This window comes from Bos taurus, chromosome 1 (assembly GCF_002263795.3).
Source record: "Bos taurus isolate L1 Dominette 01449 registration number 42190680 breed Hereford chromosome 1, ARS-UCD2.0, whole genome shotgun sequence".
Lineage (NCBI taxonomy): Eukaryota > Metazoa > Chordata > Mammalia > Artiodactyla > Bovidae > Bos > Bos taurus.
Window position 1 is genome coordinate 111,541,384 of NC_037328.1, and position 24,481 is coordinate 111,565,864.

At 41.5% G+C, this 24,481-nt stretch overlaps 1 protein-coding gene across 1 annotated transcript in view; it reads right to left on the reverse strand.

Annotated features, from left to right (window-relative positions):
- Positions 1 to 18,415, reverse strand: part of KCNAB1 (potassium voltage-gated channel subfamily A regulatory beta subunit 1) — a 450,359-nt gene extending 431,944 nt beyond the window's left edge. The window contains exon 1 of the mRNA XM_005201728.5: positions 17,982 to 18,415. Coding sequence (XP_005201785.1) covers positions 17,982 to 18,223 — 242 coding nt within the window. The 5' untranslated portion in view covers positions 18,224 to 18,415. The remainder of the gene's footprint in view (positions 1 to 17,981) is intronic.
- Positions 18,416 to 24,481: the final 6,066 nt, after the last annotated feature.

Below are 24,481 nucleotides of genomic sequence, written 5' to 3' on the forward strand. Positions count from 1 at the left end.
CTGCTGATTCCTCCTCATCTCTCCCACCTCTAACACTGGGGAGCAGGAGGCACAGTCTGAGTTTTTCTTTTTTTCTGTTAACACTTACTTACTAGTCTCATGGCTTGCCATTCTCATGATAGACTGATAACTTCATGATGTATATCTTTATATCTTGAACATAAGTTTCCAGGCCAGACCTCTCCTGTGAACCACAGGCTCTTATCTACTTGACATTTTATTTCTTGTAGTCTAATAGGCATTTCAATCTCCTGTGTCCAAAAATCAAGCTCCTACTTTTTCTCCCACCAGATCTTTTTTGCAGTCTTAACTCATCCCATTTAAGGGTAATTTGGCTATCCCAATAGCTCAGGTCATGTAATTTAAGATCATCTTTTATTACTCCTTTTATAATATCTTACATCCCATTTATTTGCAAATGCTCTTTACTCTTAAAGTCTACCCAAAACCAGATTACTTCTCACAATTTTTACCCTTATTCAAGCTATCGTTACATCTTACCTAGACCATGATAGTAACTTCTTAACCAGTAGCTTTGTTTCTATCTTTCAGTCTATTTTCCAATTCAGCTATTGGAAGGATACTGTTATTCATTTCCACCATGGTTCTGTTTAAACAAAGAAAGTGAAAGTCACTCAGTTGTGTCCAGCTCTTTGCAACCCCATGGACTGTATGGAAAGGCCAGAATACTGGAGTGGGTAGCCTTTCCCCTCTCCAGGGGATCTTCCCAACCCAGGGATCAAACCCAGGTCTCCCGAATTGCAGGCAGATTCTTTACCAGCTGAGCCACAAGGGAAGCCCTAAAAACAAAGAAACTCTAGACAATTCCCTGGTGATCCAGTGGATAAGTATCCACCTGCCAATGCAGTAGATACAGGTTCAATCCCTGGTCCAGGAAGGTTCCACATGCCATGGAGCAAAGAAGCCCACGTGCCACGACTACTGAGTCCAAACTCTAGAGTCCTTGAGCAGCAACTACCGAGCCTACATGCCGCAACTACTGAAGCCCAAGAGCCTTGAGCCTGTGTTTCACAACAAGAGAAGTGATCACGATGAGAAACCTGCACACCACATGAAGAGTAGGCCAGCCGCAACTAGAAAAAGCCTGCACAAGGCAACAAAGACCCAGCACAGCCAAAGATAAAATAAACGAATAGAAAGAAACCCTGTGTTAAAACAAATCAAATCATATCACCCTCCTGATCAATACCCTCCAAAGTCTTCCTTCTCACTCAGACTAGAAGTCAACATCTTGTAAATGGCCTACAAGGACCTGCGTGATTTGACTTCTGTGCTGTAAACTATTAACCTTGACCAAAAAAAGGTTTGCCCCTTCGCCCTCAGCTCCTGAGTGGTAATCTCTAAGCCTTTGTAATGCTCTACCCACTAGGAGTGTGTTTATCTACCCAGAGGACTTGAGCCATGCCTGATGGTCTAAACTAAATGTGTTTTATAGCAACTCCATGTGTCTGAAAACTCAGTGGATTATCTGCCTGTGAAAAATGAGGGTTTATACCTTATACTCCTGCTTAATCATTCATTTATTCAGCAATATTTACCCTAGATACACTAGAAGAGTTCTACACTAGATAGCAGGTGGCCCAGTGGTAAAGAGTCTGCCTGCCAATGCAGGAGACATGGGTTTGATTCCTGGGTCAGGAAGATTCCCTGGAGAAGGGAATGGCTATGCACTCCAGTATCCTTACCTGGGAGATCTCATGGACAGAGGAGCCTGGTGGGCTATAGTCCATGGGGTCGCAATAAGTTGAGTTGGACACAACTTATAACTAAATAATAACAACAACACTAGACCCCAGATTCTGGGGATCCTGCAGTCAACTCTACATACGGCATACCTGTCCTCCTGGAGTTCACACTCGAGTGTGAGAGAAAATCAATACAGAAACAAACAAGTAAGAGTGGTAAGAGGGGAAAAAATGAAGAAAAAGAAAACTATATACAGTTTTATTTCAAACAAAAACTGAGATCATTCCGTTTAAACCCAAGGTAACCAGATGAACAGACACTTCCACAAGAACATCCAGAGAGTAGAAGGAATTCTGTGTTTCCAGTTCAGGACCATTTCATTTGATGCTCAAAAGACAAGCTGATCTTTTTTGATAACTGGTCTATATATGTTGTAATTTCAAATCAGTGGAGAAAATTTAGGCTATCAAAAATGACTTTGGGGATTTAAAAAATGTAAATTTAAGTTGCTATCTCATACGCTCAGTCAGTAAAGAATCTTCCTGCAGTACTGGATACCCAGGTTCGATCCCTGGGTTGGGAAGATTTCCCTGGAGAAGGAAATGGCAACCTACTCCAGTATTCTTGCCTGGAAAATCCTATGGACAGAGGAGCCTGCCAGACTACAGTTCATGGGGTCTCAAGAGTTAGACATGAATTAGCAACTAAACCACCACCACCACCACAAGAAATTTCACCTGGGTTAGAGACTTACACAAGAAAAATGAAATCATAAATATGCTAGAATGCATTGTGTGAAAACATATGATCTCATTTGGGGAAGACCTTTTAAAATAAGACATTCTGTTCAGTTCAGTTTGGTTGCTCAGTTGTGTCCTACACTTTGCGACCCCATGGACTGCAGCACACCAGGCTTCCCCGATGCTGCAGAAGATTGAAGGCAGGAGAAGAAGGGGATGACAGAGGATGAGATGGTTGGATGGCATCACCAATGCAATGGACATGAGTTTGAGTAGGCTCCAGGAGTTGGTGATGGACAGGGAAGCCTGGTGTGCTGCAGTCCATGGGGTTGCAAAGCGTAGGACACTACTGAGCAACCAAACTGAACTGAACTGAACTGAATCTCTTAAAAGGTCTTCCCCAAATGAGATCATATGTTTTCACACAATGCATTCTAGCATATTTATGATTTCATTTTTCATATGTAAGTCTCAGGGATCGAACCTGGGTATCCTGTACTGCAGGCAGATTCTTTACTGACTGAGCGTATGAGATAGCAACTTAAATTTACATTTTTTAAATCCCCAAAGTCATTTTTGATAGCCTAAATTTTCCCCACTGATTTGAAATATATATTACAACATATATAGACCAGTTATCAAAAAAGATCAGCTTGTCTTTTGAGCATCCCAGGTAAGGATACTGGAGTGCATAGCCATTCCCTTCTCCAGGGAATCTTCCTGACCCAGGAATCAAACCCATGTCTCCTGCATTGGCAGGCAGACTCTTTACCACTGAGCCACCTGCTATCTAGTGTAGAACTCATCTAGTGTATCTAGGGTAAATATTGCTGAATAAATGAATGATTAAGCAGGAGTATAAGGTATAAACCCTCATTTTTCACAGGCAGATAATCTACTGGGTTTTCAGACACACAGAGTTGCTATAAAACACATTTAGTTTAGACCATCAGGCATGGCTCAAGTCCTCTGGGTAGATAAACACACTCCTAGTGGGTAGAGCATTACAAAGGCTTAGAGATTACCACTCAGGAGCTGAGGGCAAAGGGGTAAACCTTTTTTTGGTCAAGGTTAATAGTTTACAGCACAGAAGTCAAATCACGCAGGTCCTTGTAGGCCATTTACAGTATGAAGGCCCAGGAGTCTTCTTCAACACCATAGTTCAAAAGCATCAATCCTTCAGAGCTCAGCTTTCCTTATGGTCCAACTCGCACATTCATACATGACTACTGGAAAAAACTTAGCTTTGGCTAGACAGGCCTTTGTCAGCAAAATAATGTCTCTGCTTTTTAATATGCTGTCTAGGTTGGTCATAACTTTTCTTCCAACATCTTCCAAGGAACACGCACCTTTTAATTTCATGGCTGCAGTCACCATCTGCAGCAATTTTGGAGCCCCAAAAAATAAAGTCTGTCACCATTCCCATTGTTTCCCCATCTATTTGCCATGAAGTGATGGGACTGAATGCTATGATCCTTGTTTTTTGAATGTTGAGTTTTAAACCAGATTTTTCACTCTCCTCTTTCATTTTCCTCAAGATTAAAGCCAAAAATCATAAGCGGGGAAAAAGAGTGGTAAGAGGGAAAATCGGGGTAAAGGAAGAAGATGGCTGATTTGATTAATTTTATTAAGAAGTTACAATGAGGATTCACCTTTTGGGAAATTATTCATAGAGATTCTGGTCTTTTCCAGTGATCATCTCACGAAGCAATCATGGTTCCTTTTAAGACATAACCAAGACTTACCTGGTGGTCCAGTGGTTAAGAATCCACCTGCCAATGCAGGGGATATGAGTTTGATCCCTAATCCAGGAAGATTCCACATGCCACAGGGTAGCTAAGCCCGTGAGTTGCAACTACTGAAGTCCTCACATTATAGAGCCTGAGTTTTGCAACAAGAGAAGACACCACAATGAGGAGCCTATGCACTACAGCTAGAGAGTTGCCCCAGCTTGCTGTAACCAGAGAAAGCCTGCATGCAGCAACAAAGTCCCAGTTTGGCCAAAAGTAAACAAACAAATAAATATTTAAAAAAATAAAAGCCATAACCAGCTTCTAAATGCATGTATTGTCACTATATGCTGAATTACAGAATGCTGTAAAATTTCAAAAGCAGGGTGAATCAGTGACCTCTTACAAACCCTCCAAATGCTAAAGCACGAGCTTAGATACTTAATGAGCTGCACATTCTACACCCACACTCTATAATTGTCAGAGCTTCTATCTCATTCTGCCTTAACAAATTAAAAGGGAAATCATGGAGGGAAAAATAGACTAAAGACAATTGGGTCAAAACTCCCTTAACTAAAAATATTCTACATGACCCCCTGAGAAACTGTTTCCCTGGGGCCTCACAGCTCCTCCCACCTCTCCCAGTGGGCTTACCAGGACTTGAGGCCAGAATCCACACTCTCCTGCTCAACAGTTAGTTTGGAGGAGACCTCTTCCTTTGTTTGCTGCTTTAGTCTCCTGGGGTGGTTCCCTGACCAAGCTTTATGGGTACCTGATTTGGAGGCTGGAGAGTTCCAGAGAACCACATATTTGGCCTTCCCTGCCCTTGCACTCTGCCTGTCAGTGCTCAAAGGGCCCTCACTCAGGTCCTGGTAATTCTCAATATCCCCCCACAATGCACACCCCCCAGTGGACATGCTAAGCAGATAAACACAGGTGACTAAATTTATGGAGGTCAATTAGGTTAGTATGTCTTCGAAATCCATCTCAGCTTTGAACCTAAATTTCGAGATGAAAATGTGGTGGCCTTGTTGGGGAGCTGTGGAAGTTGCAGTCCTTGATGTAGAATTGGTAGCAGTAGCCAGGAGGCCTTTAAGATAAGCTTAGCAACAGTGTTAGCACCACAGCGCCACCTCCCAATCTGAAACAAACATTGCAATTAGTCACCACCCTCTTTCCCACTAACATCCTCCCTGTGTTAAAAGCTAATTCCGGTTTGAACTATTCCAGATTGAAGGAAACGAATAAACCATGACAACAAAATACAATATGTGGTCCTGAACTAGATCCAGTACTGGTGGAATAAAAAAAATGCTATAAAGGGCACTGTTGTGTTGGCTGGCAAAATTTGAATACAGACAGTAGATCAGAAAAAACTACATAATATGACTGAAGTTGGTAATTGTACTTGGGGGGTATATGAAAAAATATCCTTACTTTTAGGAGGTACTAAGGGATTAAAGGTCCATGTATGTAACTTACTCTCAAAAGGCTTGCAAAAATAAATTGGAGGTGGAGGGGATGCAGAAAGCAAGCTGTAAGAATATGAGCAAATGGAGCAAAATGTTAACAATATATTAAAATGCCTACAGATATTCTATATATTATTCTTGCAATTTTTCTGTATGTTTGAAATTTTTTTCAAATAAAATGGTATGTTTTTTCATAATCTGATTTTAAGTCTAGATAGCTTGGCTAAAATTAGCTCCTCTACTACCTGAATTTCCACCATTAGAGGTCTGTTTCTTTGGATATGACATGTTTTACAGATACTCCAGGACTCCATCTTCAACTGGGACTGCTTTGCTTTCACATGTTCTTCCCTATCATGATTGTTTGAAACATACTGTCCTGGAATGTATCTTCATCTAAACATTGGCACACATCACAAAATATGTAACTGAAATTTTGAGGAGCATCAGTTGACAACTAGCTAAGGGCATTCAGAGGAATCACTGATAAGAGGCTAAAGTGTTAGGCATGAAGAGGTGTCCCATGATAAGCAAAAATGAGCCCTGGATATAGAGGAGGAAGGGCATCATCATTCAACCACATTCTAATTTGGTGTTGAGCCAGAACTGCAAGGTCATGGTTCTAAGAACATCGTGGATTCTGAGTCAGACTTCTCCCAGGCAATCCTGACAACACTCTCCTTTCAGTTTCACTACATCTGCTCCATCTTAACTGAGCAACAAGTTGTCTGCACCTGAGATGGGTCAAAAGACAGCAACAGAACATTCTCTGAAGGAAAGCCAATGGGGTGATATGTCTGCCTTTCTTTTTTCCACACCACCTGCAGAGGTCTGTGGGTGGTTCAGAATCCCATTCTTGGAAACTCCCAGATGTAGAAAATTTGCTCTATCAATTACCTAACAGATATTTGCTCTGTCAAATATCTAATGGGGTTAGGTTATGATAACATATCACTGCTACAACATCAGGGCTTCTCAGAATCCCAAGAATACATTGATCATAACTTCTTACTGTTTTCCACTTATAGCAGATTTCCCATTGTGATATCAAAAGAGATGCTTCTAAATTTTCACAATCAAGGGGACTATGCAGATTCAACTTTAAGCTCTGGCCTAGGACGGTTTGGGAAAAGTTTAAAGATTTCTGCTTTTTGTGGTTCAGGGAACTGAATGAAGAGCTTCATTTTTTAATGAAATAGCACATCTTAGTGGCACTTGCAGGCACTGCAGAGAAATTTAGGAAGAGATTTTGTTGTTTGGTTTCTGTTTTTTCCCTTGAGTAAAAACATATTATAGTCATTCCTTGGACAGGAAAACCAGCTCTCAAAATGATTGTTTTTAATATAAAACAGTTATAAATAATTTCTATATGAAATTATTCATATAACCCAGTCTTGTTCTTGAGCCCTGAATTTTCAGTGTTTCATTATGCATAAAGCAACTATCCCTCTGGGAAACCACAAGTGGAAATTTCAAAACAGAATGAAAATAATATTACAAATCCAGGGGGCACTCATCTCTCACCCTTGCTTAAATTTTAAAGCATTTTCTATTTAAACTGACACTTAAAACATACTTGTTTTAGAACTTCTGTTCCATTCAATAGGAAGTAAACATTTGGCCGCATTTTGAAGAGATCCCCTTCACTAAGCCTTCTAAGTCCTTCATCAGCAGGCTCTTTGGGTTTCAGATAATCACATAGGCTCTGAACCTGGACCATCTCAGTGTCAGCATCATTCCTCCAGCAATATCGATGCCAGGAGAGCTGCAGTCAGAGGACCCAAAGCAAATTAGCACAGGCCCCGAGACTGACCAAAATGAGGCCAGTCTAAAATAAATCATGTAGGCTTTTTTTAACATGGAAAATACAACCCCCTGCTCAGCTAGCATTTTTTTTTCTAAGCTTTTGCTTTTCAAAATCTTGGCCATATATACTTTTCAAGCAGATCTGAGTGTGCCAAGCGTTCCATGAAAAATGTAGGTCAGGGGAGTATGTGGTGAAGGGGTGTTTGGAGGGTTGGGAGAGGCTAGGAGGAAGACAGTGAGTTCAGCTGAGTAACAAAAATAATTTTCGACTTCCACAGTGGAATGGAAATCATGAAAACCAGAAAAGGCAAGAAGTGGGTGTATTTTCATTTCATAGACAAGGAATCAGAGGATCAGAGAAAGGGGTAGGGTGGAGGAGCTGGTCTGCAAATCCTCCAGCCAGGATACTATATTCCCATTGTGACAGAAACCAGGGAAAGAGTTTACAGAGCAAAAACTAGTTCTGACTTATCTTTAGAATCTTCATTTAGAGATCAGTGAAAGCTATCAGTTAACTAATATTTCCAAATGCTTCACCCAACATTTTTGAGACAAGTTAGTAGATGAGTGAGGTTTCACTCTAGTTTTCTTGCCTCTTCTTCAGGCCTTCTCCCTTGCATCCCTTCACAGTTCCTGTAGCACTGTGCTGTGCCCTGACAACCAAGCTTGCCCCCAGTTCCAGTCTAGAACCTTCCTTCCTATCTTCTTTGCTTTCAGGTCAGCCTAGCCAGTGTCCTGTTTCCTTCTTGATCTGCTGCCTATTAGCTTATATTACACACCTCCCTTTTAACAGGAGAAACAGAGCCTCTAGTTGAAGAAATTCTCAGGCAATGTGGCAGGTGAATGGGAGAGGTACTGGAAGGTACCAATGGGAGTTCTAGCCCTATTAATTCCATTCTGTCTCAAATTATTTCTATTCTAGACACAAGGCTAGGCACTGGAAATATACTGACTGATGAAAAATCATTTTTATCTTTATATTACACCATTTGGAGAGTAATTTATTCCAATATTTCATGAGGCTGTTTTCATTAAATAGGAGACAACGTGTGAAGTAAAACAACAACAACAACGCTTTCTCAATAGATCGTAACAATATGTTCCAATAGGAGAAGCAAAAAAAAAAAATGCATATAAGCAAATGAGGAAAACAGAGTGATGTGCTCAGAACTGTGTAAGATTTAATTACAGGTGGTTATTTTATGCTCCTCTCTCTTTTCTAAATACATCACCATACACATTTTCTTTCAGCCTCTGAAAGATGACTAAACGATGGATTCCTAGAAGTGTTTAAGAAGGAGGTGAAGCAAGGGAATTCTGTTTGTTAGGCTCCCACTTGGGCAGACAGTGAGCTAAGGACTGTCATGAATGTGAGTTCATTTAATTCTTACAACAGTGTCATGAGGTAAGTTGAATTAGGCTCATTTTACAGATAAGGAAACTGAGACCCATCAAGGTTAAGTAACATTTTATCTAAGATATAGGAGAAAATATGGGGCTAGAGCACTATTAAAGGGGAAAGGGGTGTTCCTACTTGTCTTTGGGGTCTTTCTGTTTCCTAACTTATGAATGCATATACCCCAAGAAGCAATACACCCAAGTACAAAGCATGGAAGATTACAAAATAGTATAAGTTCTAGTCGTTCCCCTCAAGATGACAACAGCATACTTTTGAGACACACGCCACACACACACAATCCAGACTATATGAATCAAAGACAAGTCATGTGTCAGAGACAAGGGAGAGTCTGTGGGTTGGATTTACATTGGCAAAGGGGACATGTATGAACATTCTAGGTGGGAAAAGTTATGATGAGTAAGATGAAAGTAATGATGAGTAAGACTCAATGTTTCATCACTTACAGTGAGTAAGATGAAATTAACAATGAGTGCAACTCAACATTTCAGGACAGGGATAGAGGGTCGGTGTGCAAAGAAGTAGGACTGAAGCAGATTACAGAGCAGAGCAAGAAAAGTAGGGCTTGGAAAGCTGGACTTTCCAAGTGGGAAAGTGAATGTGACTGAACTGCAGCATCCCCGGGAGGCAGGGTGTACGGTGTGTGCAATGTGTGTGGTGTGTGTGTAGGGGGTGGGGGGTAAGAAATGTGTGGGGAATATGGGGAAGGGATGAGGTGTGTGGATGTGTGTAGGGGTGTGGGATGTGTGTGTACAATGTGTGTGGAATATGCGGTGTATGTATGATATGTTGGTGTGTATATTTGTGTATGTGATGTGTGTGGTGTGTGTGTGGTATGTATATGGTGTGTGGGGGATTGTGTTGGGTACATGTGGGATATGTGGGGGTTTTGAAATATGTGTGTCAGGGTGGTATACGGAAGGGTTTGGGGTGTGTAGTGTGTGGGAGGTGTTGGGGGGTATGGGGGTGTGTGTATATGGTGTGTGTATGTGGGCTGTGTGAGGTGTGTATGTATAGTGTGTGGAATATAGGGGGTGTATGTGTGTGATATGGGGGCATATGTATGGTGGGAGTGTGTTTGTGTGTGTGTAGGAGACTGTGGGGGTATGTGTGGGGTGTGCATGGCATGTGGAATATGAGGGTATATGGGTGTGTATGTGGAGGCTATGAGTGGGGTATGTGTGCATGGTGTGGGCGGTGTGTGTGGGGTGTGTGTTGGCTTGGGGTGGGATGAGGGTTGGAGGGGTGGCAATAAATATGGATTGTGGAAAAATCACTGGACTGGGACCAAAGGGCAAAGGTTCTAGTTCTGGCTTTGTTGTTGACTGGAAATGCAACACCTTTGAGCCTCAGTTTTCTTCAGCTATAAGACCAGAAATTGGAGCAAATTATCTCCAAAGTCTGTCCCACATTAGCAATTTCAAAACACCCCTGCCCCACCTATCATTTTGCCCTTTCCCACCTTCAACTCAAGGTTGTAGAAATTTTGTCTTTGGTTGGCAAAAAGCATTCTTTTCGAATTTGAGAAAAAATTGTTCCATTCCATGAACCTGTCGTTATAAAACAGAAAAATCTGTTTTATTATTAGTGAGGAACCTTTAGGTATAAAAAACTCCAGGCTAATTGGAATGCTGTTAAACCAAGGCCATTTCTTCTACTGCACCCACTTGCTTTGGCTGAATTATTATTTGATATGATGCCCCTTATAAATATTAGGGGCCCCATGAGAAAGAGCCTGCGGAATTTCAATGCTGTGTTTACTATAAGGATTTTTTTAAAGATGTTATTAATTACACCAAGGAGAAGAACTTTCTCTCTAATCTCCAGAAATGTTCCGTCCCTGAACAGCTGGCTCCTATCCATCTCAAGGACTCCACGATTGCTGTAAAGAGCTCTGTGGCCCTCTTCCCAGGGTGGTTCTGCTGGAGAGTATGGAGCCAAATCCAGGTCCAAGTCCATAAATGAAGTGTAATTGGGACACAGCCACGCCCACCACTCCTGTGCTTATTGTTGATGGCTTCTTCCCTGGTGGCTCAGATGGTTAAGAATCTGCCTGCAATGCGGGAGACCAGAGTTCGATCAGGAAGATCCCCTGGAGAAGGGAATGGAAACCCACTCCAGTGTTCTTGACTGTATCCCGCCAGGCTCCTCTATCCATGGGGTTGCAAAGGGTTGGACACCACTGAGGAACTAACACTTTAACTCTTCACTTCCACCTACAAGGGCAGAGCTCAGTAGGTAGAACAAAGGTAGACGTGGCCCATGAGCTTAAAATATTTACTGTCTGGCCTTCTAAAGGAAAAGTTTGTTGACCTCTGCATTAGACCTTCAGTTTACATCTGTTTGAGTCCTTCTTGGCTTATGTATTATAAAATTGCTTGAAACCTGGGTGCTTATAGCATATTTATTCAGTCTAGATTTTGTGTATGTGCTTTGTCCATAAAACTACTTCTCTATGTACTTTTACCTTGACTCAAAGTGGGTAAAACCACTAGACCTCCATCAGCAGATGAATGGATAAGAAAGCTATGGTACATATACACAATGGAGTATTACTCAGCCATTAAAAAGAATACATTTGAATCAGTTCTAATGAGGTGGATGAAACTGGAGCCTATTATACAGAGTGAAGTAAGCCAGAAAGAAAAACACAAATACAGTATAGCTTTGTTTGTAGTGATGCTTCCTAAGGCCCATTTGACTTCATATATATGGAATTTAGAAAGATGGTAATGACAACCCTGTATGCAAGACAGCAAAAGAGACACAGATGTATAGAACAGTCTTTTGGACTCTGTGGGGGGGAGGATGATTTGGGAGAATGGCATTAAAACATGCATAATATCATATAAGAAACGAATCACCAGTCCAGGTTCAATGCAGGATACAGGAAGCTTGGGGCTGGTGCACTGGGATGACCCAGAGGGATGGTATGGGGAGGGAGGTGGGAGGGATTTCAGGATGGGGAACATGTGTACACCCATGGTGGATGTATGTTGATGTATGGCAAAACCAATACAATATTGTAAAGTAAAAAATAAATAAATAAAAAATAAAACCACTAGACCATTCAGGTATGGCCTAAATCAAATCCCTTATGATTATACAGTGGAAGTGAGAAACAGGTTTAAGGGACTAGATCTGATAGACAGAGTGCCTGATGAACTATGGATGGAGGTTCGTGACATTGTATAGGAGACAGGATTCAAGACCATCATCAAGAAAAAGAAATGCAAAAAAGAAAAATGGCTATCTGAGGGGGCCTTACAAATAGCTGTGAAAAGAAGAGAAGTGAAAGGCAAAAGAGAAAAGGAAAGATATACCCATTTGAGTGCAGAGTTCCAAAGAATAGCAAGGAGAGATAAGAAAGCCTTCCTCAACAATCAATGCAAAGAAATAGAGGAAAGACTAGAGATGGGAAAGACTCTAGTGGAAAGAGAGTTTCGTTTCACTAGAAAGAGAAATGGGAAATGACTAGAGATCTCTTCAAGAAAATTAGAGATATCAAGGGAACATTTCATGCAAAGATGGGCTCAATAAAGGACAGAAAGGGTATGGACCTAAGAGAACCAGAAGATATTAAGAAGAGGTGGCAAGAATACACAGAAGAACTGTACAAAAAAGAGCTTCATGACCCAGATAATCACGATGGTGTGATCACTCACCTAGAGCCAGACGTCCTAGAATATGAAGTCAAATGGGCCTTAGGAAGCATCACTACAAACAAAGCTAGTGGAGGTGATGGAATTCCAGTTGAGCTATTTTAAATCCTGAAAGATGATGCTGTGAAAGTGCTGCACTCAATATGTCAGCAAAGTTTGAAAACTCAGCAGTGGCTACAGAACTGGAAAAGGTCAGGTTTCATTCCAATCCCAATGAAAGGCAATGCCAAAGAATGCTCAAACTACCACACAATTGCACTCGTCTCACACACTAGTAAAGTAATGCTCAAAATTCTCTAAGTCAGGCTTCAGCAACACGTGAACTGTGAACCAGCAGATGTTCAAGCTGGTTTTAGAAAAGGCAGAGGAACCAGAGATCAAATTGCCAACATCCGCTGGGATCATGGACAAAGCAAGAGAGTTCCAGAAAAACATCTATTTCTGCTTTATTGACTATGCCAAAGCCTTTGACTGTGTGGATCACAATAAGCTGTGGAAAATTCTGAAAGAGATGGGAATACCAGACCACCTGACCTGCCTCTTGAGAAACCTATATGCAGGTCAGGAAGCAACAGTTAGAACTGGACATGGAACAACAGACTGGTTCCAAATAGGAAAAGGAGTACATCAAGGCTGTATATTGTCACCCTGCTTATTTAACTTCTATGCAGAGTACATCATGAGAAACGCTGGGCTGGAAGAAGCACAAGCTGGAATCAAGATTTCTGGGAGAAATATCAATAACCTCAGATATGCAAATGACACCACCCTTATGACAGAAAGTGAAGAGGAACTAAAGAGCCTCTTGATGAAAGTGAAAGAGGAGAGTGAAAAAGTTGGCTTAAAGCTTAACATTCAGAAAACTAAGATCATGGCATCCAGTCCCATCACTTCATGGAAAATAGATGGGGAAACAGTGGCTGACTATTTTGGGGGGCTCCAAAATCACTGCAGATGGTGATTGCAGTCATGAAATTAAAAGACACTTACTCCTTGGAAGGAAAGTTATGACCATTCTAGACAGCATATTAAAAAGCAGAGACATTACATTGTCAACAAAGGTCCGTCTAGTCAAAGCTATGGTTTTTCCCGTAGCCGTGTTTGGATGTGAGAGTTGGACTATAAAGAAAGCTGAGTGCTGAAGAATTGACGCTTTTGAACTGTGATGTTGGAGAAGACTCTTGAGAGTCCCTTGGACTGCAAGGAGATCCAACCAGTCCATCCTAAAGGAAATCAGTCCTGAATGTTCATTGGAAGGACTGATGCTGAAGCTGAAACTCCAATACTTTGGCTACCTGATATGAAGAACTGACTCATTTGAAAAGATCCTGATGCTGGGAAAGATTGAGGGCAGAAGGAGAAGGGGACAACAGAGGATGAGATGGTTGGATGGCTTCACCGACTCAATGGACATGAGTTTGGGTAAACTCTGGGAGTTGGTGATGGACAGGGAGGCCTGGTGTGCTGCAGTTCATGTGGTTGCAAAGAGTCGGACACAACTGAGCAACTAAACTGAACTGAACTGAAGCTCAGGTTCACTGTCTGGCTCAGAGGTCAATGCTTTGTATTAATACTAGAGATGGCCTCTTAGAAATGACTGAAAGACCCTCTTCAGTGACTCTTTTATAGACCTTAATAAAATGAATTCACAAAAACTTCTATTTTTGCTGAAAAATTCTAAGCCAACAGAAGGATCAGCACAGCAACTTGGCACTTTTTACCCCACATTCAAACAATTCCTCCCATTTCTTTTCAGTTGATACATGTGTTTGCATATTTACTGATTTTTTTTCCTCCCCTGGTCACCCTTAGTTAGAAATATAACCAAGTCTCCATGGAAACACAACATAATGCTCTCTCACAGATGATCGAGGGACCTGAGCAGCTGGTATTGGGCTGAAGGCTGCAATGGCATCTGACCAAATTAGGAAGAGAAAACAGCTTACCCAGCTCTTCCAGACCTTTCAGAATTCTAAGCTCAGCATGGAAACCTACACAGATTGTGAATTACTGCAGATTTTTTAAACTTCTCTTATTTTTAACAACTTTATTGATATATAATTTACATACATACAATTCACCCATTTGAAATGTACAACATAATGACTTCTAGCATATTCATAGAGCTGTTACTGCAGATCTTCTCTTTTTTTTCTGAGAATACTCTATCTTATCCATCGTATGTTTCAGCTCTACGGGGCTTTCATCTCCTGACATGAGAATGACTGACAGGAGTCTACAGAATAAGCAGGAAGGGAAGCTATTTTCATTGAACACCTACTGTGTGTTAAGCACTATGTGTCACAGCTGGCCCCTTGTCACACAGTTTGTAAAGCAGAAGCATTGGGATTTGAACTCTGGTCTGATCAGCTCCAAAGCCTATTATCTTTGCACTACACAGGAAACAATGCCTTCAAAAAGAAGAAAATAGAAAAGATAGGTGGAATGAGGTATTTTAATATAGCCATGGTCTTGGAGGGAGATAGAAAACAAGGTAAAGAAGAACATAAACATCTCCTCTCCTAACCCCAACTACACCTACAAGAAGTTAAGGTCAAAAGCCAGGTTGGGAAGGAACCAAGAGATTCCGAATTCTCTTCCACTAAAATCTGTCCCTCATGCTTAAAGGAGAATGTTTGAAATAAGAACAGTTAGTGTGCCCTGAAAAAAGGACAAAGTACTATGGAAATTTGGAGAAAGACAGAGGAGGAGGATGATATATATCAGGAAGATGTGGCAGAAAACAGCAAGTTCATAATTCAAAGCCTTGGCTATTTTCTGGGACCAATTATCTACTTAACTGTACTTTTTTCTCCTCATATTCTGATCTAGGAAGAGCAATCTCCTAAGTCCCGTTCCTTCCCTGAGTGTGGGCTAGTGGCACATAGGCTTGCCTAAGAGCCTGCCTCTGTGAGCAGAACCTGCTAGTCCTGCTCTTCAAGGCATCTTGAAGATTCATCTCAGAACTGTACTCTTGAGTCATGCAGAAGACAGGATCTGCAGGCGTGCCTGGGGACCTGAGCTGGTGTGACTGCTCCCCTCAAGCAGGTGGGCTCTAAGCCCCCAACTTCAACTAAGACACTTTTGCTCTTATCTATTTGAAGAAGGCATTCCTCTACTCCATAACTGCTTGAAAAAACACTGTCCTGAAACATATGTTCATCTGAACATGGACACACATCACAAAATATGTAACTGGTATTCAAACTGGGACTCTGAGCAAAAGAGGCATACCCCCTGAAGATTTACACAAGAGTTCATGGTTGGAACTTCCCTGGTGGCTCAGACGGTAAAGCGTCTGCCTGCAAGGCGGAAGACCTGGGTTCAATCCCTGGGTCAAGAAGATCCCCTGGAGAAGGAAATGGCAACCCACTCCAATACTCTTGCCTGGAAAATCCCATGGACAGAGGAACCTGGTAGGCTACAGTCCATGGGTCGCAAAGAGTCAGACACGACTGAGCAACTTCACTTTCACTTCCATGGTGATACCACCCATCCTGGGACAAAGATGCAAAGACAGATTATTTTTTAAGCAATGAAACAGTCCATCCTTCCCAGATCTATACTCCACCACTGTTACCACTGAGGGTCAAGGAAAGAATGGAGAAGAGACTGAGAGAATGAGGAGAGACAGAGAGAAGGCAGCTCCTTCCAGTATAGATAGATTCAAGGAAGATGGTGAGGAATGACAGCATCTCCTCGATCCCAGGCTGTGGGACCACGGATTCTTTTGGAAAGGCTTTTGGTTCTTAGGCTGTACTTTGAAAGCACGATGGGATGAGTTGTCCTATGTTAATATGCCCTATAAAACTCGAAGAGTTCATTCTTCTTCTGCAGGAGCCCTTTATTGCCTAAAGAGTCCATGTGAAATACTTTGCTCTCCAGAGAGGAGCCATCTCAATGCAAATTGCTTTGTTAATCAAATTAGCTGATAACTAGAGCAGTAGTTACTGCATTAAAATAGACCTTTAGATTATAGAAAAATAAAATCACCTAGGGACATCTTGTCTATACAAAAGCAATCTTATTCTATGAACTAGAAGTTTTGACTTGAACTAAGACAACTGTTCTTTATAAATGGTAAGGGATTTGGTTTGGGATTTTTTTGGAGCGGGGAAGGGAAGTTGTTTGTTTTCAGTATCCTTGTCCTTCTGAACAGCTTTTGCTCAGTTTCCTGGATGTTTAAAACTCTAGTCATTTGTCAAGCAGGTATAGCTGGGTTATTTAGCTAAGCACAGACGTACTTATAGAGGTTTGAACAATAATAGCTCTGAAAAAGAATGATACTTTCTATTTAAAATGGGAGAAAATAATAGCAAATGAAGCAACTGACAAACAACTAATCTCAAAAATATACAAGCAACTCCTACAGCTCAACTCCAGAAAAATAAATGACCCAATCAAAAAATGGGCCAAAGATCTAAATAGACATTTCTCCAAAGAAGACATACAGATGGCTAACAAACACGTGAAAAGATGCTCAACATCACTCATTATCAGAGAAATGCAAATCAAAACCACAATGAGGTACCATTTCACGCCAGTCAGAATGGCTGCGATCCAAAAGTCTACAAGCAATAAATGCTGGAGAGGATGTGGAGAAAAGGAAACCCTCTTACACTGTTGGTGGGAATGTAAACTAGTATAGCCACTATGGGGAACAGTGTGGACATTCCTTAAAAAACTGGAAATAGAACTGCCTTATGATCCAGCAATGCCACTGCTGGGCATACACACCGAGGAAACCAGAATTGAAAGAGACATGTATACCCCAATGTTCATCGCAGCACTGTTTATAATAGCCAGGACATGGAAGCAATCTATTTCAGAGCAATTTTAAAAGATTATACATCCAACCACATACTAGGAAAAAATTTCTCCCTTTCGTTAATCTTTCACAGAATAAATGGATGGTACTAGAGGGTTAGAGAACAACCAGTAATTTACGTTGGGCTACACTGATAAAAAGTGCTGTCATTTTAAGAATTTGTTCAGTCTCGTGAGCTACTTTATTAGTTACTAGCATGACCATATGATTCAGGCTTAAAAGAAAATAACAGCCTTGAAGACAAGGCAGCATTAAAAAAAATTCTATTCTTAATTTATAAATTTCCTTAAGAAGAAGAGAGCTCCCATTCATCATTATGACCTGCAAAAACACATACTGTTGCTTCAGTATCGAGGCAAAGACATTTCTAATGGCACAAGGATGGGAACTTCCACAGGTGAGCCTGACTATATGTAATCTTTGAAGCAAAGAGATAGTGGACAATTTAAAGCTTGAAAAAATAAGGCAGCCCAAGAAGAAGGCTCACTGCATTCATTTTTCTTTTCCTTTTTCTACATAAATTTTTTTTTCTGCTATTTCAACCCTTGTTTCTTTAATAACAACAAACTTTGATTTCAGTGCAGTGCCCTGGCTGGATAACATTGCAACCAACAAGTACCTGTAAGTCATGCCCGTCTCTGCCCTGGTGGTTTCCTGAAGTGAAATTCCATGGACACGTAAAAACTTCTCCAGGTATTTCCGTTCCACTGCTCCACTGGGCCTAACAGGCCAACAGACTGCCTGAGGCGGAGGCTTGGTCACTGCTAGGTGCCGTCTGCATTTCAGAGCCGATTCACTGGATTTGGGCAGACCCAGCTTGGGGCTGGGGATGTCTGCACAAGCAGGTTTATACAGATGCATGCTTCATAAACTCAAGGAGGCAAAGCTAATTTCACAGTGCTGCACTCTAAGACTGGCTGTATCTTGCTAGGATTCTCTTGGGTTATCTGGCTTTGATGTGTCCCTAAAAGGGATCAGTTTGTTTTCCTTAGATGTCCCTTATCGTTCATGTATTCGAGCAGGCTCCTGGCAGAACTGTGAGTTTAAGTCCCTGCTGAAGCCTGTGCAAAAAGAAGCCTGACCAAAACCAATCACATTTCTCGTCCCTGTAAAGTTTGCAAAGTCGAACTTAAGCAATCGCTTATTGGCCCTGGGGAAAAAAAATATGGGCACCCTTCCCCATGTCTTTCTATTTAGGTAAAAGGAAATATTTTGGTGGGATAGGGGCCAAATGTTCTGTTCTCATAAGGACCATAAGGACTTGGGGATGATTCATGAGTATGTAATGAGACCTCTCTAAGTCATAAAACATACCATAGTCAAGTAATTTATTATACTATTCATTTGGGTGAAAGGCCCATTAACCTTTTTATTTTTCAGATGTTGCAGTCAAATGACAGGTGATATCAATAAGGTGACTGTAACAAGCAAGGGACCCATACAAATATGCCCAACCGATATTTGACAAAGATGTAAGAGTAATGCAATAGAAGGGTAGACTTTCTGACAAACAGTGCTAGAGAAATTGGACATTTATAAACAAAAACAAACTAAATGAACCCTTGACTTAAACACCTCACATTTTTATAAAAATTAACTCAAAATGGATCACAGACTTAAATGTAAAATGTAAAACTATAAAACCTCTAGGTAAAAACTTAGAAGAAAATCTTCAGAAACTAGGGCTAAGAGAAGAATTCTTTAGACTTGATATCAAAAACACAATCAATAAAGGGAAAAAATTATAAATTGGATCTCATCAACTTTCTGTAAATGAAAAAAACAAATTACAGATTGAGAGGAAGTATTTGCAAACCATATATCCAACAAAGAACTTATATCTGAACATACAAAGAAATAAAAACTCCCATTCACTGGGTAAGAGGTATATGAGATCTTTCTGGGTTGTTTTTTGCAATTGCATGTGAATCCATAATTATTTCAAAATAAAGTTTTTTTAAAAAAAGCAAAGAAGTTCCTCGTATAAGGTCTTTCCACTTTGTGATTCCAGCTGTGACTCTCCTCCAACCGTGACCTCTGGGCATGAATGGTTTATCCAGTTCACCACGCTTCCTGTTCCTAACCATATCCTTGCTCACCTGGCTTCTCCCTAAACCTTTCAAATGTTCCCTTAAAGCTCATCTCCTCGAGGAATTCTTCCCCAAGCTCCTAACCCCTAGTACACAATCATTTCTTGAAATTCCTCTTGCAATTCACCTCAAAAGCACTCCCTTGACAGCTCTAAACAGTTTCCCAAACATTTGCACACCCCTGATGATTTCTGCCATATTTTTGTACCACCTATACCAATATTTATTTAGTGTCTGGGATTATTGAAAACTTTCTTTTTTCGCTAAACAAATTTACTTAGTGTTATGAATTAAATGTTTGTTTCCTTCCAAAAATTCCTATACTGAAATTAATCTCCATTGTGATTGAGGTGAGGCCTTTGAGAGATGATTATATCGTGAGAGTGGAGCCCTCATGATTAGGATTAGTGCCCTTATAAAAAGAGGCCAGAGAGTTGGCTTGCTCTCTTTCTGACATGTGAAGATGCAGCAAAAGATGATTGTCTGTAAAAAAGGAAGAGGGCTTTCACCAGAACCTGACCATGCTGACACCCTGATCTTGGACTTTCCAACCTCCATAACCAGGCAAAATCAATATTTGTTGCTTAAACCATAAAGTCTGTAGTAATTTCTTACAGCAGTCCTGAGAGATTTAATAAGGCAACATTGTATTACTAGCATCATAAATAGAAAAACTTTATCACTTGCAATAAAATAGAGTCAACCTGGAAAAAATAAATACAATAAAAATGAAGAATAGTATTAAACTATAACTAGACATTATTGGTGTCCAAAGGCTTTCAATCAGACGGAGACTTACGTTTTTGGTTTTTACTGAGAAGATTGATAGGTATTAAAGAGGTGTTTTAGGTATTTTAGCACAGATCTGAGTTTTTTTTTTTTTTCTTTTAATCTCCCTTTTTTTAAGGTAATCAGAAGAGGTGAAAGAAATTGAAATAGGAATATACCACCTTTACAGTGTGAATCAAGCTCATTTAATGTTCCTTCTGTGTACCAACTAAAATCATCTCTTTGTCCACCAATGGCAACTTGTACCTACTCTGGGAACACAGACTCATAATATATTGTCCCAGGACTTCCCCGATGCTGCAGTGGGTAAGAATCCACCTGCTAATGCAGGGGACACAGGTTCAGTCTCTGGTCTGGGAAGGTTCCACATGCTGTAGAGCAACTAAGCCCCTGTGCCACAACCACCGAGCTCACGCTCTAGAGCCTGAGAGCTGCACATCCTGAGCCTGTGTGCTGCGACTACTGAAGCACACGCACCTAGCGCCTGTGCTCTGCAGCAAGAGAAGCCAGCACAGTGAGAAGCCCAAGTGCCACAGTGGAGAGCAGCCCTCCCTCTCTGAAAGCAGTGAAAGGCTACAAAGCCATGAAGACCCAGTGCAGCCAAAAATAAATCAGTGACTATATACAGTCCCAGAGTAGTAGATACCTCCTCCTGCAGGTGCACATCTAACTCCCCTCTAGACCACCAGTTCTTTGAAAGGAGGGATGGACTGTATCTGGCATAAGTATCATAATAATCAGCAAGGTATTTTGAGAATGATCAACACTTCAGAGACATTACTGGTTTGCTTGCTTGAATTTTAAGTTGCTCAAAGCTACCTTTCCCCCTTATCAATCTGTTGCTAATTTCACCCCAGCTGCCAAAGTTCTGAACCTCAAAAGAGAAATAAAAGCCTACAAAGAGAAAGCCAGAAAAGCTAGAAGAGCAATCCAGCAGTGGTATGGAGTTAAAGAGAAACTCGAATTCCCAAGTAAAGTTTGTATCTATTATTCAGTCACTTACACTAGCCACTGTTTAAATCAGCCACGGAAGTGGTTCTTTCCAGTGGAACTCCACCAAGGAAGAAACAGAGTGAACCAGAAGAGCAGTCATGAACAGTGAAACATGAGCCCGCCTCATTGTTTTCTTCTGCCCTCTGAATATGGATCCAGGCCCAAGAAGGGAGAGAAGGATAAGAAAGCCAATATTTACCAGAAGCTGAAATTTCCTTTTACTAAGTTCTAAAAGTTTATCATTTTCATAAAAGGTCCCAGTTTGAAGACAGGGAGTAGAAACTATATTTATAAAGGAATTGTGTGTCCTTTGGCTGTCGCTCAAATTCAAATAAATTTTAAATGATGTGTATAAAACTATGGCAACCCACTCCAGTGTTCTTGCCTGGAGAATCCCAGGGACGGGGTAGCCTGGTGGGCTGCCGTCTACAGGGTCGCACAGAGTCGGACACGACTGAAGCAACTTAGCAGCAGCAGCATAAGACTATAGGAAATGGCTCTGAGCAGCTGGGGTGGGAAGCAAGGGTAAGGGAGGCGGGGGTGGGGGAAGTTACTATCTGTCTTTCTTTCCACGGGATGATAATTATTATACATTGTTCAGAATCTTTACGCATTATACAAACCCAGGGTCAGCAGAGTGTGGGAAAAATGACATGGCTATCTGATGAGAGAGGTGCTTCTGGCCATGTTCTGCTAATGGAATGCAAGAGGCCCTGGGGCTTATAAGTCACAAATAGAAGTTCATATAGCCCTGGATGACGAGCAGGCTTAATCCACACCTGCTCAGCATTCGTAAATAACCATGTGACTTTGGGTAGGTCTTGACTTCTCTATTCCCTTAGTTTTTATGGCCTCAGACTTAAGTAATCTCTAGGATTCTTCTAGATCTAATGTCTTGTGAGTCTTAAAAGCTACTTGGGCTAGACATTCTATAGAAATGAGGGCCTTTCCTGTGTTGACTCAGTGAATTATTAGCTAGTTCTCTAAGATACCAGGCCCATGAGATTGCTGCCATTATTCTTAGAATATGCCAATCATATTTATAGCCTAATTTTAATTTTTCTTGGATAAAGAGGCAACTTGTTAAACACAATATCCTAGATTTATGGATAGCTCACAGTCATCTAAAAATTGTCTTGGCCTACAATTGAAAGCTGAGACAGGAACTGAAGAGACCAGAAGAACGAAACTATGTTTTGACAGTCAGGATGAAGAGTAGCTGCCCAGATGAATTTGGACAAGGGACACCAAACCACAGATACAAGCAAGCCTGCCTTCCTATTCCAATTACTTTTGGGAACTCTGTCCTTTTGCTCTGCAGGTGATGCTGTGACAGAGCAGTCACATGCCTGAGATGTCTGCCTCCAGCCCTCTGGGAACCATCTGACTAGTTTCTCTTCTTGTCGATGCCATTGTCTCTTCTCTTCACCTTTCCCAGAGCTACCTGGGGTCTAGTTGCATGTTGCATGTGATGAGACCACAACTAAATATGTATGGGTTATATAAACTTAACACAATGAAGAAAATATCGCCTTTGCCCTTTACCATGAGGAGCTCACAGTAAAGGAGAGGAGAGAGACCCGTACAGGCTACAAAGCTCACTATGAGCTACAATACAGGCAAGCAATGAGGAGAAATGAAAACCCAGTCTTGGGGGTGGAGTAGAGGAAGTAACAGCAGCAGGAAAGGGAAGGGTGGGTGGGGTGGAAGGGGTTCCTTCAGAAGTTTGCAATCAAGCATGAAGCCTAACCTTTTTTTTTAATATAATATATATACTTTTTTTTTTTTCGGCTGCACTGAGTCTTCATTGCTGCGAGTGGGCTTTCTCTAGTTGCAGAGGGCGAGGGCTAATCTCCAGTTGTGCTGAATGGGCTTCTCTTGTTGCAGAGCATGGGCCCCAGTGTGTGGGCTCAGTAGTTGTGGCACACACAGTATGTGCAATCTTCCCAGAGCAGGGATCGAACCATGTCTGCTGCACTGGCAGGCATTCTTAACCACTAGACCACCAAGGAAGTCCGAGGAAGCCTAATCTAGAAAATCTCTTTATCATTGATTGAACCTCTCCTAGACAATACATCTCACCTCCTTTTAGGCCAAAATTTCTTTAGGAATAGAATAAAACAATCCCAGCAGCACTGGGGAGGGGACACATGTTCAGCACATGAGGTTACACCATGGAAGTAATGGAGAGCCCCAGTTAAGGCAACCTCAGCTCCCGAAGACAAGGCCTCTACCTCAGTCTCAGTCCGTTTTCTCTTGTCCTTATCCCTGCTGCTTGAATATTATACACTCTTGCACTACGACATAAAAGCAACTCCTCCCCAATGTGTAATTATCATATTGCTAATCTATGCATAGATATATACATTATAGCCTTGTTTTAGGAAAAACAGAAGCATGCATGAGAGTAATCAGGTCTATGGTCTCTTTCTCAGCTGTAAAGGGCTGTGGCAGGGCTGGCCCTTGGGATTTCACTGACACCTGTATTTTATCCCACACTGACCCACATCTACAATAAGAAAGCATCTTTGAGATTTGGCATTTGCAGCAAAAGTTCCCCTCACTACTTTGGGTGTGTCTCTCTTGCCCATTCTGCAAAAGGTCTCAAAAAATGACAAAACATGGTTTTATTCTAAGGTAAATGCAAAGGAAATGGCCCATGGGACTGCGATGTGAAAAGTACATTCTGTGGCCAGAAATGCCTTGAAAGATGGCCACAGGGGGACACAGAATGTACTGGAGAAGAGGCAGGTGATGAGGAAGGTAGGTAGGTGGTGAGGTCTTAGTCCTTTTATAGGGGCTTTGCAGTCTCGTTTTAAGCATTGTTGAGAGACAGAAAATTTGAAATCAGGTTGATCCTGTGGTCACATGCTCTACTCCTCCCACCCCCGCCTTATCCTATTCTGCATTGGCCTGACTTGGGGAACTTCCATGGAGTGGAGGTGGAGGATGGCGGAAAGAGCATTGTCTGTGAAAGCAGGAAGACTTGAGTTGGATTCCTGCCCCTACAGGACACTACTGTATTGACCATGGGCACTTTCTGAGTCCCATGTCTTCCTCTGAAAAATACACTTCACCATATTATAACGTAGGGTTGTTGTGAAGATTAAAGGAAGTATGGTATTTGATGTCGCTGACACGGAATGAATGGTTATTTTTACAGCACCTGCTGCATTGCACAACTCCAGGGGCTGGCCATGGACACTGCAGTCTGTGTGGACACTGTGCCTGGTGTTGCATATACGCC